This window comes from Lathyrus oleraceus, chromosome 6 (genome assembly GCF_024323335.1).
Source record: "Lathyrus oleraceus cultivar Zhongwan6 chromosome 6, CAAS_Psat_ZW6_1.0, whole genome shotgun sequence".
NCBI lineage: Eukaryota > Viridiplantae > Streptophyta > Magnoliopsida > Fabales > Fabaceae > Lathyrus > Lathyrus oleraceus.
The window spans coordinates 31,650,318-31,669,442 of record NC_066584.1 but is presented as its reverse complement, the minus strand read 5'-3'; the positions used below and the strand labels follow the sequence as shown (position 1 = coordinate 31,669,442).

General features: G+C 32.5%; 2 protein-coding genes across 4 annotated transcripts; one reads left to right on the top strand and one right to left on the bottom strand.

Moving 5' to 3' along the window:
- Positions 1-688: 688 nt before the first annotated feature.
- On the bottom strand, positions 689-4,702 carry LOC127095927 (uncharacterized). 3 transcript variants are annotated; one of them, XM_051034559.1, is made up of 10 exons: positions 4,565-4,702; positions 4,283-4,417; positions 4,034-4,141; positions 3,690-3,945; positions 2,848-2,910; positions 2,634-2,673; positions 2,035-2,099; positions 1,633-1,749; positions 1,315-1,443; positions 689-866 (listed from the first exon to the last, which is right to left on the bottom strand). In XM_051034559.1, exons 2-10 carry the CDS (start codon positions 4,333-4,335, stop codon positions 798-800), a joined length of 900 nt encoding a protein of 299 aa, XP_050890516.1. In that variant the 5' UTR covers positions 4,336-4,417; positions 4,565-4,702; the 3' UTR covers positions 689-797. The 3 variants fall into 3 exon arrangements, with proteins under 3 accessions (XP_050890516.1, XP_050890518.1, XP_050890517.1); XM_051034561.1 differs by having other exon boundaries at positions 4,332-4,417; XM_051034560.1 differs by lacking the exon at positions 4,283-4,417 and having other exon boundaries at positions 4,565-4,700.
- A 6,588-nt stretch (positions 4,703-11,290) lies between these two features.
- On the top strand, positions 11,291-13,762 carry LOC127095925 (FCS-Like Zinc finger 10). Its single transcript, XM_051034558.1, has 3 exons — positions 11,291-11,457; positions 11,925-12,818; positions 13,203-13,762. The coding sequence occupies exons 2-3, from the start codon at positions 11,932-11,934 to the stop codon at positions 13,354-13,356; spliced, it is 1,041 nt and encodes a 346-aa protein (XP_050890515.1). The 5' UTR covers positions 11,291-11,457; positions 11,925-11,931; the 3' UTR covers positions 13,357-13,762.
- The last annotated feature ends 5,363 nt before the right edge of the window (positions 13,763-19,125 follow it).

Sequence of the window (19,125 nt, the reverse complement as noted above, 5' to 3'; positions counted from 1 at the left end):
TGCTTCAAATCCAGTCTTCCATAAGAGGACCGAACATATTGAGATAGACTGTCACTTTGTCAGAGAGAAAATCGAATCAGGTGACATCGTCACAAACTTTGTCAACTCTAATGATCAATTGGCAGACGTGTTTACAAAATCTCTGCGAAGCCCTAGAACTAATTATATATGTAACAAGTTTGATGCATTTGACTTATATGCTCAAGCTTGAGGGGGGGTGTTGATATTTGTAAATATAATATTAAGAATATTTGTATATCGAATAGTCCCACATCGACTATATCATGTAATTAGTTATAATCTCTATATTAAATAAAGTCTCCGTAGTGCTTTTCAAGACACACGGTTTATTCAAATGTCTCTTAGTCTCATCATTCAACAAAAACTATAGAGAAAAACAATATTCTTAGAAATGTAAATTCCGAACATGTCATCAAAAGAGAGATTCAAAATCTCACTAGGGAATGTCTCCACAATATATTGTTTGTTTGTTTTATTTAGTTATATACTTTATGTTATTGTCACTTTTTCACATAAGTGGTTAAAGTCTATACAAAAAATCAACTAAGACTGTCATTTAATTGTGATTGCATGGCTAACCAAACATTTCATTCTAAAAGGAATCTATACTATATTTTCATTTAGAAAGAAAACAAAAAAGTTGTATATATGTTCAACAGCAGCACAGTGAAAGTAAAGAATTAGTAATGAGTAATGAGCAATAGTACAATACATTTCTGGTGTTTAAGAAGTGATGGGGAAAAAAGTTTAAAAAAGACATCGAGGTGTACTCTATATCAGTCAATTTGCTTCAGTCTGGCATTCATTTCAAACTTTCGAATGTAGTCTCTTGATCTTATATCAGCCTGAAGTTCAAATAGACATGTAAGGATACTTCATTTCGTACAAGTAATCGATAATTAGAAGTATTTGTAGGCCTTTTATCAGAAAAAGAAAAGGTTTGTGGAACAGTTGATTGATAGAAAATCAGCAATTGGGGAACCAGTATCAGTCTAGCTATCCTCAACTGAACTTTTGTCATCTAATGAGGATAATTACAAATGGGATGAAAAAACATTTGATGGATCAATCTACATAGAAATGGCCTATTACAATAAACTTCTGAACAGGAGAGGAGTTAATAATAGCCTAATAAGAGATAAAGGATTTTATAAATTAAAAAGTATAAATACTCCATTTTATATGTTCTGGTCCATGCTTTTCTTTAAATTCAACTGGTCAGTTGTGAATATGATGATAAATGTATATATAAAGTAGATACCACATTCTTTCAAATAGAAAATTGTTTCACACCTGCCTAATTGGTTCAGGGATACGGTACTTGCAAGTCATCTGAACAATCGCAGTGGCAGTCTGGAGTGATATTCTGTGACCGGTTGATATATATATCGGCTTTATAGAACCTTGTGTAGATCTCATGGCCTGAATAACATTTTGGAAGGAAAGGAGAAAAAGACTAAGCGTATGCTGAATCAAAATATCAAAAAAAAATTGCACAAACACATGGGAGTAGATTTTGGAAGCTAAGTTTACGCTTTATAGCTTTCTTTTTATGAGTATGTCACAGCCGTTTTGCAAATAAGGACAAGTGCCAGTAATTTAAATTCTTACCACTCCCCATGTTTGCCCGGAGCAACCAACCAATGGAATAAAATCTTTAGAAGAGTTTTCTTTGGCTTCAAGAAGTTTTCGAACTCTAGAGTGATGGAGACCGTCCACATGATGCAACTGGAGCATATAAAGTTAAAGAACTTAGGTATATATACTAAGTAATGAAGATGCCTTAAAGAACTTAGGTATAATGATGCAACTGGAGCATATAAAGTTAAAGAACTTAATTCTTAACTACAAAAATACCAAATAGAATCAAATCTCTAAATTAATGAAGATGCATGAGAAGATTTATAAAGGCTGATCATTATAGTGACACGAGTCTTTATTGAAAAAGAAAAAAAAGTGGCGTGACTCTAGAGATCACGAAATAATAAATTAGCTGAGACTATAAGTACTAACACTCTTTCCAATCCCAACTGTTGGAAGATTGGCCATAACTCCAATATGACAGGCCAGGCCAAAACCTGAAAGAGTTAAACGTAGCAGGCCAAAATTTGTCAAACACAGGTTGCAAGTTACAAGTTTGTTTGACACCACAGGTATGAATATATGTAAAGAACCTAAAATGACCTCAATTATCCCATAAAAGTTATTCCGGATAAGAAGTTTTTACATTGGAAATTGAGTGATAAAATGTACTTTGGCTGAAAGGCATAAACTATCAACTATTGCCTGAAATGGCATTTAATCAGGGTAATTTTCTGTCATGAGTAAAATCAGTGTTCACAGCATTTTCAATTAAATTTAACATCGATTACTAACTTTAATGTGACAAACTGGTAAAAAATTGAAACAACATCCAACCATTCTATTAATTCTGAATTGTTGAGTACAAATAATACTCTGAAATGTTTGAATCAATACCCATTAGTCTAACAGAAAAGCAAGTGGCTCCTAATATTCCAGCTGTCATCTTTCAATCCAACAAATAGTGATAGAGAAGAAAATAGTGCATGACTGTTTATGCAAAGTGTTCCAATATAGAGTAGAGCACTTGCCTCGTGGATGAAGTATTCCATTTCCATCAACCATTAACAACTGTTAACAACATAAGAATAACCTTTATTATCGTATGAAGAAAACATTGGTAAATTGCAAGCAAACCAAAAACAGTTACAAATCTGTTAGAATTCTACATAATTGAGTTCTTAGTGCAGCAACAAGATTGGAACCAGGTACATAATGGACAAAAAACTAACACACAACAATTACCTGAGGGTAGAAAGGATTATCACTCCTTTTCATTTTCTCCAGGATATCTAGAAGAACTGGAGCCTACAATCATAGGAGCAATCAATGTAACAACTTAAACATATACTTTAGACACTAAAACAGAAAGAAAAGAACAAACAACTCCATCAATCCCTGTAAAATATTTTAACCAACGGTAAAGAAATGGGAAGTATTTATACAAAATTGTAACAAATGCAAGACTCCTGAGATAAAGGAGTCACCTATAATGCTGTTTCATCCAATGAATGTTTTATATTTTTAACTCATCAGTAGAATTTTCCAAATGAAAACTATCAAATAAATCATTAAAAATGCATAATGTTCATGTTGAGTGTGACTCATATTCAATGGTAAATGGACAGACACTCGAGCATAGCAAGGGGTGATTAAAGCATAGTATTTAAACAAAACTTTGTACTATGTAACCCTTACTCATTGCAGCAATAAAACTATCACAATAAGCTATCCGGCGACACTAATGAAGATAGAATGAAAACAATTTCCCAATATTTCCTTGCTCTGATAATAACCAATTTAATTTGCAGACTATAACATAAGTGCTTATCATGTAAGCCAATGAATAAGCTATTTCATTTACACGGGATAAAATATAGTCAGATTTTTTTTCTTATAAAGCTATCTTAGAGAACTACTGTTTTCATAAATTCTCTCAAATAGTCTCTCTATATCTTACACTTGTTTCGTATACTCTTCAAAAGCACTATTCAAGTATTTGTATGATAAGAGAAATTCAAATAAGCTATTCTATGTATAAATCTCCTAAATTAAGTGCATACTAAAAGAATTGAAAAAAGCAGGACCTCACGAAAGGCAAGGAAGCCAGCCACATAAGGAACACTGAGAGTGACGAAAGAGAAATCCTGAAACACAACTTGGAGAGTACGGAAATCCAACACTACAAGGGTACCACACGCGATTGATGGATCATCCTTTGAGAAGCTTATATCAACGCCACCAACGAATCTCAAATCTTCGGCGCCAATTTGTGATATCGTTGGCAATTTCCATGTGAAACTATCCGCAGTGATTAGCTTTTCCCTCAGATTATCTTGCTCGCTGAAAAAGAAAAGAAGAATAGATTAGTGAGAAATCAAAAAGTTTGAATAATGGAAATGTAGATTTTGATGAATTTTAAATGCGTAACGTTATCCACTTATGACGATCTTGTGATGAAGTTGACGAGTCCTGTGAGTTTGATTGTTCTTGTTCTTGTTCTTCGGATTCGGTTTCGATTGGATTTTCCATTGCTTTGCTTCAAATGAAATCAGAGGTTGAAGAAATGAGAAAATCATTTTTTAATAGTAAAGAAATAAGAAACTCGTAGAAATAAAAGTCACATTAAAATAAAATTATTTTATAGGGTGAGGACTCAATTGAGTCCCTCACCGCGTACCACTCAATCTTAACCGTTGGATTAAACAGTTCTATAAGATGCAGTTTACTCATTTTCACACTAGATTTTGATCTCTCTTCACTTTCTACTGCGTCTCCACGTTCATCATTCTCTCAGTTTTCTTCATCCTCGTGTCTTAGGCCAAGAAGAATCAGAACAATCAATACAAACTCATAGTGTAAATACAATAATTCTTGGAATTCAATTAGAATCTAAAATTTGTAAAAACAAAGAAGTAGAAGAAGAAAATGACGCCGATTAAAGAAGCTTCAAGAAATTTACAGTTCAATGAACGATTGCAGAATGTTGCGAAATTGGATCATAAGCAAAAATCAATTGATGCTAATGTAATCGATATGCGATTGATAATCCTGATTTAGCATGCATCAGTGTTGTATTCCTTTTTTAACAGTTAAATGTGTTTTTCTTTTTAAATTGTTTTTAATCCCTATCACATTTTTTAATCCTATAACATTCTAGAATCTTTAAAGTAAATTCATCTGGATGGAATAATACAGTTCAGTGGTTGTTGTATATTTTAAATAAATTTATAATTTTAAATAATTTTGGCTAAATATTTTGTTTCTTTTATCTTTATCTCGGAATATATTTTAACATTCTTGGTATATGTTAAAAAATAAATATAGCAAATAATTTTTAGAAATTGTATATTGAATTTAATATAAATTTATAATATTTAATAATTTTATTATTTTTTTAATATAAATTTTTTATTTGTGTGTTTTTTAACTTATGCGTACACGTTAGCATTAATCTATTTGTGTGTTTTTATTTGTGTGTTTTTTAATATAAAAAGATCAAGATAGTCTTTATATTTTCTAATAAACATTCACTGAAGCATGAATATTTTTAAAATGGTGAAGTACCAGTACCGAGGAGGCACCCGTAGCGGATACTCCTATCGTATTCGTGGTACTTTATTTTTTTTCATTATACGGTTTTGAAATAAATTTGTGGTTTTCTCAAATTTCAATATAGTATTTTTATGTGTTTTAAATTTTTTTTATTATATCGTTACCATTATTTTTGATTTTTTTGATTTTTAACAGTGGTGTTTTGTTATCAACCTAACAATTTAGTTCTCTACTCATATATTTTATAGAAAATTCTTATTTCTTATTAATGTACTTGTACCTTGATTTTTTTTTAAATGTTGTATCCAGTACCGGTACTAGTACCCGCACCGGTTACCGTACCCGTACCTATGCATCATAGTTTAAGTCATTTGTGTTTAATTTTCACAAACGACGTCTTTTTTACACGTGTAGCATTCAGTGTGGCATGTGTTTTATACACGTGGCATTTGATCATATAATTATTTCATTTTTATTTTTATTTTCGTGGCTTCTGAGATATTTTATTTTCATTTTCCATTTTTTTATAATTATTTAATCGTCCCAATTTTAATTTCATTATTCATGAATTGATTTTATATTTCTATCTATTTTTTATTTATCTATTTCAATTCACATTTTCTTATTTTTCATTTCTTTTTTATAATTATTTTTAATTTTGACAATTCACATTTATAGGTTGGTTTCACAATTCACAATCCTCACCCGAGAAATAAAAGTAATAAAGCTTTCATTTATTTGATTCTTAAAATCTCTGAGAATGATTCTTGTGGTGGATGATGTCATCGACGACGGTCATTGCAAAAAGAAAAAGGCAAAAGAGAAAAGGAAAAAGATGAAGAGGAAAGAATGGTATGAAATCAGAAAGAGAAGATAAAATTGGAAAAAAAGGAAGAAGTTAGAGATAAAGGTGAACTCATGACAGCAAATGAAAGAGTAACACATGTATTTGGTCTATATATAGACAAGATACATTAATCATTTAATGAATCTAAAAAGTGAAATTTGCTTCTAATATGAGACGGAGGGTGATCGGTCACCATTTCCATTGAATTCCCGACGGTAATCCGACATATTTTCATCACCTTGGTAAGATTTATGTTTGTTTTAAGTGCATTTGAGTCAAGTATCAAGTTTTGTTGGTTTGGTATTACATTACATTCGATTACGAGTTTAAGTCAAAAAGACCTTGTTTATGCTTCGTTTGGGTAGTGTCATTGTTCCAGGTTCAAAAGCAAGAATGGTGAAGTTCGGGACACTCTGAAGGACGAAAATATGACAGAACAGCAGGTCAACACGGCCACCCGTGTGCCATCACACGGCCGTGTTGCTGGCCAAACAGAGAAAAAGATGAAGCAGACAGCAGAAATCAACACGGCCACCCGTGTGCCACCACACGGCCGTGTTGATTAAAACAGTGCATTCACACGGGTGCCCGTGTGCAGGAACACGGCCCGTGTTGTTGCTACTGTAACTGATGCGAAAATAAATAAATCATGAGGATCCACACGGCCGCCCGTGTTCCACCACACGGCCGTGTTTTTTGCACGCAGTTGGAAAACCTAATTTTTGCTATTTGAATGGGTTCTGCTCAGCAAGGGTAGTTTGGACTTTTAGCTTTGGAAAAGGTCATCTGAAGCTATAAGAAGACTTGGAAGAGAAAGAGAAAGGCACCTTTTGACAGACGAACGAAAGCATTACCGTGGAGAAGATAGCAAATACAACGGATTCGAAGACGGCGAGATTCAACGGTAGCCACCATTGAAGATCAAATTCTCCTAATTCTTTGTAATGTCTAATCTTTACTTTATGAATTCTTTAAGTACTATGAGAGGCTAAACCCCCTGATGCTAGGGGGTGGTCCTGATGTTATCGTATGTTATGAATGTGAACCAATGATTCCTTGATTACTATGTTATGTCTTTCAATTTAATTGTGTGATGTTATTATGCTTTTGTATCGGACAAATACAAATTAATCTATGACTTCCAATAACAGGACTGTGATTGGTAGGGTTTCCACACAATTGGGTTTATGAATGCATCATCTAGGACTAGTAACTTTCATAAATTACCGTAAACCTTGATATATTGTATGATTAAAACCAATGATTAATTGAATGGACATTTGAGTAAGAATTGGTAGTTTAATAGTTTCTCACTTAAGGACTTAAGTAAGAACATTCTGAGGTTAGGTGATTGAATGTATCATAGGCATTAAGGAAATCGGGATAAATTCATAACGGGCTAACTCAACCACTTACCCTAGCATCTTTTATCTTAATCAGTTATTTTTACTATCTTCGTGTCACTATTCGCAATTCCAAAACAAACCAACCATTATCTTTTTGTTTGAATAGAATCGAATTGAAATAAGTAATTCCTACGCAATCCTCGAGATCGATACTGGGAAATAAACTCCCTATTACTACATCGGTGAAAATAGTACACTTGCTATTTTTCCGATCAAGTTTTTGGCGCCGTTGCCGGGGATTGCCAAACTACATATTTTAATTTTCATTCTATCGAAATTTTGTTGTTTACCAACTAAAATTTATCTGTGACAATTTTGTGATTCAATTCTAATCGTTGTCTAACTTGTTTATGCGAGGTAAGGCCTCAGCTGATTTTTATTTTGACGCAGAACCAGAGAGAACATTGCGGGCAAAGCTCAGAGAAGCTAGAAGAAAGAAACTGGCAAACTCTGACAGCGAAGAACCGGCCACACCGAGAACACCAGCTTCAGTTCACTCCGAAAAATCTGAGTCAAACACAGATTCCCATCCAGACACTGTTAATATGGCTGCAGACCCACCTCCACCAGAAAGACTTTTAGGTGACTATGGCAGACAGAATAATCCAGCAGTGCGGTTGACCATTGTGAATCAACCTGTTAATGTTGCTCACTTCCAGTTGCACCCGTCTACTATCCGCCAGTTAGAAAGCAAACCTTTTGCGGGAAAGATCAATGAGGATGCAAACAAGCATCTGCAGAGGTTTCTGACTATGACTACATCATTGAAAATTGATGGGCATTCTGAGGAAGCAAAGAGATTGGTCATGTTTCCATTCACGTTATCTGAGGACGCTGAGGAATGGTTTTATTCCCTACCTGCAGGAAGCATTACTACATGGCAACAAATGGAAACAGCATTCTTGAATGAGTATTTTCCTGCTTCTGTGTATATCCGTAAGAGGTATGACATTGTGAACTTTAAACAGAAAGAAGGAGAGACACTTGGAGATGCTTACAAGAGATTCAAAAGATGTTTAGTTGCATGTCCTACACATAATCTGGATGAAACTGAACAAATGCAGAATTTTGTGAATGGGCTGAAGATGAGAACTAAGCAACTCATTGATACAGCTGCTGGTGGCTCGTCTAATTTTTCTACAGCAACCGGTATCAAAAAAATCATCGAAGCTATTGCAGCAAATGAGCATTTGGAATTGTATGACCGTACTGTAAATCAGCCGGAGGGAAAAATTGACTTGAAATTAGCAAATCAGGTAGTGAAAATGGAAGACCAGATTGCTGCTGAGGTTGAAAGGAGATTGAAAGCTATGAACTTAGGTACCCAGACTGTTGCTCAAATTCAGCCGGTTCCGACCATGATTTGTGAAATTTGTAGTAGACCACACTTTGCCATGCATTGTGTTGCAACCGCAGAACAAGTGCAAGCTATAAATTACCTGAGGCAGAATAATCCCTATTACTACATCGGTGAAAATAGTACACTTGCTATTTTTCCGATCAGAGGGAGTAACTAAATTGCTTTGAAAATTGAAATGGAAATCAAAATCAAAATCGTACATCTCAGCATTTCAGTATTTTGTTCGAATCTTTAATTCATCTTAGAGTATATTTAATACACATCAGTGTCTGGTTGTTGTCAAGTGTCTTTTTTTTTAGTTTCACTAACACACCTAACAGAAAGGACTAATATGATGATGTTTTGAGAGATAAGGGGTGAAACCGGTCTTTTTAAAGTTGAGAAACCAAAATAAACTTCATGGTAGAGATAAAGAATGAAATCAATCTTTTTTAAAGTTGAGGAACTAAAATGGACCTCGAGGTAGAGATAATAGAATAAAAAGATATTTAACCAATAATTTTTATAATCAGTTAGTACCATATTATAATTTCAAATCTTTGTTACATTTATTTCAAATTTTTATATACAAACTTTTCATAATATTGTAAATATACTTGAAAAATATATACCAAACGACTAAAGTTGTCTACGTCTAATTTTATAGTAGTATAGAATTGTTTTGTCATAAAAAAAAAATTAATAGTTTCATAGGATGGTATTGGCAGCAAGTCAAACATGTACGTTCTATTTTTCCTCCATTTTTTTTAGGATGAACCAAAATTTTAAATCCGCACCGCACCCTCTAATACGTATGTCTCATTTTTTGTAGGCTTTTACAGACGCGAATAATAATAATTTTTTTTAATAACTTTTACCCTTTAGAAAGTAAAGTTTGTATGTCAGTCTCATCCCGCCCTCATTTTTTTACGGGACAAGTCAAGATTTTAGATATACACCCTCAACTATGTTTGTCGTCCGCCTCGCCTCATTTTTGGGCATATTTTTGCGGGACCGACCTGTATAAAAGCTCAAGATTGCTTTTGTGAAAATTTCAACAGAAAACTCTTAGAGAAGGGAGTAAGTCAAGTGGTTTAGGCTGGACTAAGATAATTATATGGTGTGATATTTGTGTATCTTATCTCTTTTGTTTCGATTATTTATAAGATATGATACTTATTTCTCTTTTCTATTAGTCCACTGATTCATATATGTCTTCTAACATAAACGTTTTAAATTAGAGCGTTATTAGAAATCCAATTTTGTTGGAAATTCAAATATCACAACTCACTCCTCTCTTTGTGTTTAGAGTCACTTGGTCAACATGCCTTACAAAGCCTTTTCCTAAACAAAGTATTCTTCTCTTTAGGAGGATTCAACTTTGTCATAACTTTTGATCTTCCATTGTTGGACTAATTTGCATTTTTGAAACTTTATTTGTATTTCTTCTTGAACTTTCTTTCACGACCATATTTCTTCATCACTTGAGCTTTTAAGACTTCTTGAATTAACCTTTTAGTCCATTTATCAATCATAATGAGTTGATGAGCCTCCAATGAGCTTTCCATTTCTTCTATCTTCTTGGTCTTCAAATCTTTGGATTCTTGAATTTATAACACTATATATGAAATTAAATCTTGAAGTCATATATCTCATCATTTTCTCAACCATTTCTCGATCAATGATAGTCTCACCAAAGGTCTTTATTTGATTCACTGATGTAATCAATTTTGAAAACTAATTACTTATATTTTGATTATCTTCCATCTGAACCAGCTTATACTTCATGTTAAAGATTGAAGCTTCATTTGCTTCACATTTTCTTCGCCATAATTATATTTTTCTAAAATATCTCATGTCGCTTTTGATTTTGGCAACTTTGAAATGCTTTCAAAATGATGAGTATCCACATTTGGTTGAACATAGAGCACGACTTTACAATATCTTTCTTCTTCAAATCTTTGAATGTGTCTCTTTATGTATAAGTGGATTCTACTCTCAAATTTTCATAACAATTTTCCCATCTCAAACACATCTTGAACTTCAAGCAATAACGTCATTAAGACCGCTACTTCATCTTTCTGAATTACTTTCATTAAAAATCAAAATGTTAGAAGATAACTCACAATTTAGGTTTATTGAAAAAAAATCTTAAAAAATACGCACACCTCACTAAATGAGAATAATAATTATCTTTTTAATATTTATTTTTATTTTTAAAATTTTAAATAAAATAACAATAATTATTAAAAATTCACATAATTACGTACTATCTTATAATATTTATTAAATTTATAGTAAAAATAATTACATCATATAAAATTATTTTAGAAAAAAATATTATTCATTTTTTTATAGAATATTTTTTAATTTACATGAATTAATTACTAAAATATTAGTACATGTAAATCTTACTACTTCTTTTCAACTTTAATAAATAAATAAAAATAAATGAACTTTATGATTATGTGGCATGACTACACATTATTTCAACATTTGTCAGCATGTGAAAGTTACGACAATTTTGTATATAACACGCAAAACAAAGTAGAGAAAGAAAGTGAAATTGTACCAAATTCACAGTTCACTTCTCTCTCCACAAACACAAGTCTCACATTTCTCATCATTTTATTTTTACTTCATTTCAACTTCATTTCTCCAAACCATTTTTCTCTCATCTTTCTTCAACACACATTCATAAAACCAAGGTTTCTTCTTCTTCTTCTTCTTCTTCTTCTTTTTCATTCTCATCATCACTTTTCATATCTGATCTATCTACTTTCCATTGCTCTAGAATTTAATGCATTGTATTGTATTGTATGTATGTACAAATAACCCTTTTTTTGACCTATCTTTCAGATTCTTCATTTTGTTAATTTTGTTATTCAATGTTCATAGCATTATTTTATTTTGAAGTTGTTATGATTTCGATTTTGTTTTTGTTTTAAGTTTTTATTTTATTTTATGAATAATGATAAATTTCATTTGTATTTTTCTTGTTGCATTTGGGGGTTGATTCATTGAAATGAAATGTTTTGTATAATTTGATCAAGTTTTTGTTTTTCTTCTTGATTAAGTTTTTTCATAACTTTTATACTTTTCAAAACTTTACCTTTGATTATTATTATTTATTTATTATTATTAATACTGTTCATTTTGTGTTGTTTTGAATCAGGTGTGAAATGGCTTTGGGGAGCAATGAGAAAAGAAAATCAATTTTGAATGTGAGACTTGGAATGGATTCTGATTCTCTTAGAAGCCCCACTTCACCGCTAGATGTTACTTTGCTCTCAAATAGAGGTAACCCTTTAAGAACAATATCACCTGATCAAGGACAAAAAAGGGGTTGGGACTGTACCAAAGTAGGTTTAAGTATCATAGATTCTTTGGATGATTGTTCTAAATTTTCTAGGAATGTTCTTCTGTCATCTGAATTCAGCAAGGGTAGTAGTCTCAGTCCTAATCATAGTCCTCAAATGATTACTAAAGTGCCGAATGTTAATCACTGTTTGGATTCTGTTAAGGCTTCTAAGTCGTTGCCGAAAGATTTTTTTAAGCTGCCTTATACTCGAAATAGTTCTGTCTTTCGTAAGGGTGAATCGAATGTTGTTTTTGAAATCGGTGAAACGTTGGTAGAACATGAGTTACCCTTTGGGAAATCAATGTCTTGTTCGTTGGACTGTTACGGTCCAATTAAAGATTATAACTTTGATGATTCGAAACCAGTGAGTTCTCGTCCTTGTTTTATTGGAGAAAATATGAATCCAAACATGTTGCTACCGATGTCTCTATCTGCAAGTGAGATTGAAAACTCTGAGGACTATACTTGTGTTATTTCACATGGTCCTAATCCGAAGAAAACACATATTTTCTGTGATTGCATACTGGAAGTTTGTGCTGGTGCTGGTGTTAGAAAACTTCGAAATGAGAATGAAGAGAAGGAGGGTTTGTTTCCTGCGGTGGTTGACCGATTGGAGACTCCAAAACAATATCCCTCTGCTGAGTTTTTAGCTTTCTGCAACGGTTGCAACAAGAAGTTTGAAGAGGGTAAAGATATTTACATCTATAGGTAAATTATTAGCATTGTTGTAACTCTTTTGTTTTGACTACGGTTTTAAGTTGCATAACAGTTGCTGTTTGTCGCAATGCGATAGTCAAATGTATTCAGCCTTGATTTTTGCTTCGTGTTCCTTGAGAATCGTAGTCAAATGCAGCTGACGCAGCCTCGATCCTTGAACATCATAGTCAATTGCAGCTGACGCAACCTTGATAAGTCAAATGCATCTGACGCAAGTTCGATCCTTGAAAATTGGGATTTAATGCGGTGTTGGTTGCTTGCGACGTCATTAATCACATTGATGTCGTGCTCTAGATTGCAATTTTGGTTTTAAAAGTGTATTTAATTTAATGGATAAAACGTGATACTTAGATTGACTTCTTTGATATCTTGCAGAGGTGAAAAGGCATTTTGCAGTTTAACTTGCCGCGCCTTCGAGATTATGATTGATGAGGAGCTAGAGAAATCCAATGCACCACCATCTGAGAACTCTATAGAGTATGAATCTGGTGGAGAAGTTTTTGGATCTGGCATCTTCACTGCTGAATAGAGGTTTTCTCTGCCATCGACACCGAGTCCATGAAATGAGTAAACGCACCATATCATCTGTTTAAAAAAGTGCTGTTTTTTATGAACTTTAGCAGCCATGGATGATTGTTTTGTACATGATTGCGTTCGCCATTGGTTTTTTATTTTGGCTTTCATGGTCTCATGTGGATGGTGACTCTCTTCAGCTAGATTTGGTTTTGGTATATGACTTTACTATATAATATGTTATGAAATAATATGATAGGTTATGTATGGTTTTTGAACATGCAAGAACCTAAAGGGTTTAAGCTCATTTTTCTTGGCTTATCCTTTGGTGTAGTTGCTTTGGTATTTTATGTCTAAGAAATCTATGTATGCAAACTAAACAAGTTTTTGACTTGAATCTTATATATTACTATTGTAATGTATCTGAACCTGTTTCCTTTTCTATGCAGCTCTTATATTTTACATTGAATGTATGTGCGGTGTAGCTCTTATATTTTACATTGAATGTATGTGCGGTGTTCGACACATGTCCGTGTAAGTCTTTCACATATCATTGACTTACCGGTACTAACATATGTAGCACAAACACTTTTGACAAAATACGACTTCCACATATCATTGACTTACCACTTCCACATATCATTGACTTACCAGTATTAACATATGTAGCACAGACACAAACTTTTATTGGGTTAGTGTTGTGTCGGTGTTTGTTTCAGTGATTCATATGTATTAACTCTAGTTAGTTATACTTCAGATGGAAAAATTAGTTGTAACTAACTTAAGTGTATTGTTAGAAATTAGTTTTCAGTTTTACCTTGTTTAATAGGAAAGCAATTGATACTCTGAGTGTGTTTGTATTTTATTTTGATCAATAGACAGAAAAAGTTTGAGTCTCTCAAATTCTCCATATCAACCATTTTTTGTTTTCTTCACGTAAGCTTTGATTGGATCATTCTACTGGTGTTTCTAATAGATCAGGCAACTCACAATCCACTCATGCACTTCATTTTCATTGATTTGGATAGAGTGTATGGGAAAGTGTTCAACATAAGATAAGGCAGGACTAAACTCTTGACCAGTGCTACACTAAAGTGTAGGAAAAACGGATATGTTCAGCGGAGCGCTACACTAAAGTGTAGAAAAAACGGATATGTTCAGCGGAACGCTACATTAAAGTGTAGAAAAAACGGATATGTTCAGCGGGTCGGACTCATTTTACCACCCCTACTCATGATAATGAGAAACACATATATTATAAGGGAATTTCTTAGGGCATCCTATGGGGTGAAAAAATATTATGTAGAAAATTGAAATTGTTCATCAGATTTCGGAGATGCATTTTTGGATATACCATGCACCAATGTTATGGCGCATCAAATGAGTGTACTCTAATTAATACTAAAAAACATTACGGAGGTGCATCTCCGGGTGTTTTCAACAAATATATTATTAGTTATTCTGTCCAATGGATATTTCGGAGATGCATATTTAGAAGATTGAGGCAGAATTTTGAAATGTATGTGATCTTCTGCATGCCTGGTTTTTTCAGAGATGTATTTCCTGAATAATTTGATAAAATTCAGAGATGTATTTCCTGAATAATTTGATAAAACACCTAACTGGATGATCACACATACATACTTGTTTTCCACTTCAAACTCTTACAAAAAATTCTTCCATTCTCAATCCACATTTTCATTTTAAATTTTCAATCTTGTGTTTCATCACATCAAAGAGAGTAAAAGAATTTGGAATTCCAAATAAAGATCATTTATTTCAAGCCTCGTTGCTCAGATTAATCTTGTTTTTAGTTTGAAAAACATCATGCATTTATTTTGAAGATACATTTCTGGAACGAGTATGAACTCATCCGAAAATGCATTTATGATATTTGTTTATGTTTATTTTTTCAACTTTGTTTACAAAATTTACACTTATTGAATGTTTTGTTGTCGTTGTTTTCATTATATATGGTGCACCGATTTGAAGCCTAACAACTCAACCGGTAAAAACAAAAGGTGCTCCGAAGAAGCTCAAGCCGACACTGAGTGATAATTTAACGATGCAGTCTCCTTCGTATTTGTCTACAACTTCTATAAATTAAGGGGATCTTATTTTTAATTTCACACAAATAGAAAATGTCTCAAATGTCACAAGTAAACATCATCTCGTATGTCGCAAATGTCTCATTCAATAGCGCGACACCTGAGCAAAAGTTTAAGCTCAACGAGTACACCTCTTTTGTAGATCTGAAATAAGAAGTCAATAATCTCCTACCTTATGTAAAACAATCAAAAAATTGTCAAGCTCGAGTACCGTTCACCGTCAATTGACAACGAAGGGAAGATTGAGTTCAACAACTTTGAACTCAAGACAGATTCAAATGTAAGAGCTATGTGGAATACATTTTTCTGTTTCGAAATAAAAGTTCTACTCGAGTTGGAAGTGACGATTTTAAGATTGGCCGAAGATATTGTAAAGATGTTGAAGCATCCACCTGGATATTGAAATGTAATGTTTCATTTTATGTTGAAATTTCCTATGTAATGCTTATTTTAGGTTATGAATGTTAATTATATTTTGTCACAATACAAGTTTCTAGTTTCTACTTCTGATTCTTTTGCACATATGTTTCGGAGAAGCATCTACGAATAGATTTCGGAGATCCATCTCTAGGTTAAAAAAAACCCTACTCCTAGGACGTCACTCAGAATGACCTAGGTTGTGTGTGTATTAAATGTGTCCAAAGATACATCTCTGAAATCTGAAGGCATTTTAGTATTTTTACGTGATGCTTAAGTAATATATATGATACATTAAGAAATTTCATATTATGATCATAGACAATAAAAGTAAACTAAAGTGATAATAAAATAGTAAACCTGAAATTACTTAATTGTAAATTACATAGAAGAATTTTGGAAGTCTACAAGAATAAGCATAAAACCTCCTTATTTGTTTTTCTCTCTATGATTTTTTTTATCTCTAACAAAGGCTAATCATGTATATTTATACTAATGTAAATTAGGTCAGTTTATCCCTTAAATAACAAATAATAAGCCGACTTAATACATAATAATAGTATGGGTGTCATAAGTTCGTAACTAACTCAACAAAACAAAACAAACAAAACTAAATTAATACAAGGTTGGAAGCATTAAAGTTTTAATGCCCATTACGGATAGTCTATAATCTTCCCTCTTCCCTGTTGTACGCAAAACTTGAATTTTGACTGTTGAAAGGTCTGAGGAAATTATGGTCGTAATGTCCATTACAGATTCGTCGTAATCTCCCATGCCTATTTGCAATTCTTTGCATGTTCCGCTTGTTTTTATCTCAGTTTCTCCAAGACATTTGGACATTTGTTCCACTTAGTCTAAATCTCTTGAATATAAGCCATGAACCTTCATTTTTCTTCATACTCCTGAAATAGAACAAAAACAATAAAATATTAGTAAAATGATAATAAAATTAAGTAGAAACGGATAATAAAATGATACAATTAGACAACTAAGAATGATAAAAAAAATAGACCTATCATTCACCAAGGTTCAACCCTAAACCCTACATTTTTAATTTAATTTTGGATGCAATCACATAACACATTTAAGAATTAACACTGAGATGTATGTTTTTTTGGAGAGTCAAATGAGAGTTAAAATGAGAGGTTGGATATGAGCCTTAGAAACACATGGTTTTCGCCTAAGTAGAACTAAGACGAAGTATATGGAATGTAAGTTTAGCAAAAAGAGAAGTGTTTCTAATCTAGAGGTGAAAGTTTGAAATTATATCATCTCACATGTCATGCGATTTGAATATCATGGATCCTTAATACAATACGATGGGGAAATAGAAAGGGGATGTAAACTATCAAATTCAAGATTAGTGGCTAGAATGGAAGAGGATCCCAGGAGTTTTATTTGACAAAAATGTACCACTCAAGGTGAAGGGAGAATTTTATCAGACCATAGTAAGATCAGTGATGTACGAGACAAAATGTCGGTCGGTTAAAAATTACCACGAGAATAATGTAAGTGTGGTAGGGATGAAGATATTGTGTTAGATGTGTGATAAGGCTAAATATGACAAAATTATAAATGACAATATGAGAGGGAGTGTTGGGGTAGCAGATATATAAGAAAAATATTGGAAAATAAACTTAGGTGGTTTGTGCATGTAGAGAGAAAACTTGTAGATTTTGTGGTAAGGAGAGTAGATCAGATGGATGTGATTCTATGTGTTATGTACTTCATGCCTTCAAATGATTTTGATATGACAAACGAACAAGAAAGAAAATATCTCAAGTCTCATAAGTAAAATAGAAAACACTAGATAAAGTGTTTCAAATACAAGTTAAAAGTGCTAGACTGAGTTTAAATCAAGTGTTACATAAAGTTTAATCAAGCAAAATAACTTGAAGTTATAATGATGTGAACTTGAAGTTGTGAAAGCATGCATGATCTTGCACTTAGTGTTTTATCTATTTTTTTATTAATTAATTGTAAATGAGGCAAGAGTAAGTCTTGAGGTACCAACGTAATGCACAAACACACAGACACACAAAAAGTATTTCAAACTGCGCATCCTTTTGATAAAACTTCTTAAAACAAATAAGGGTAAGTGATTAAAATACTAAGAAGTTTGTTTAATCAATTAGAAAGAAAAAATACATTGGTTAATCAATTAAGCCTTACTTCTGATCAATTAAAACAAAGTGAATCGTCTTCTAACCGATTCATAAGACTTTTAATCGATTAAATGACGTTGAAATTCAAGTTTTCCTTTCTTGTCTTAAACTAATTGATTAAGACATGTTTTTAATCGATTAAAATGATAAAATGCATATGGATTGTTATCTTTTAAGGCAAAAAAAAATTCTATATAAAGAGATTTTTCCTCATTTCCAAATACACCAGTTTTATTAATATAAACTCTATATTATCTTTTTTTCTCTTATTCTTTTATAAAGTTCTTTTTCACTAGAGTTGCCTTAGTGCCATGAGAGTGAAAAGTTTTTCCTGAGAATTGTGTTGTACTAGTGTTGTTTTGTGATTGTTTATTCAAGAGTGTAATTCTCTTGTGATATCGTTGTGATATATTTTATGGTTGCAAGCTAAACTTGAAAAAATCTTGGGTGAAGGTTATTAAGTTGAGTATGTGTAAAAGTTCTAGTTGATTGTGGAAGGTTTTTGGGATGGTCTTGTGCAAAAGCTTATTTGGCAAAGTTGTTTGGGTTTATCCTGTGTAAAATCTCAATTTTGTTTTAGTGGAAATCTTAAAGGAAAGCTCTCGTGGACAAGAGTAGGTTAATTGGTTTAGGCTGAATTAGGAAAAATCTCTCATATGATCTCATATGATCTTCATTAGTGGAAATAATGCAATATTTTGTGTAAATAATGTAATTTGTAAACAAATTAATTTATTGATATTATGTGTAAACATTTTGAATCAATATTTTCACTCAAAATCTTCATTCTTGTGTTTCATCACATCAAAGGAAGAAAAAGAAGTTGAAATTCCAATTAAATATCATTCATTTCAAACTTCGTTGATCACATTAAATTTGTTTTTAGTCTGAAAAAATGTGCGTTGAATTCGGAGATGCATCTCTGAAACCTCCACTTATACAAGATAGAATTTATGAGGTCCACATTTGTCTAGAACTACTATAAATATAGACTCTTGTATCATGTCTCATATAAACAAAAAATGTCACAAATATCGCAAATGAACATCATCTAGTATGTCGCAAATGTCTCATTTTTCAACGCGACACCCGAGC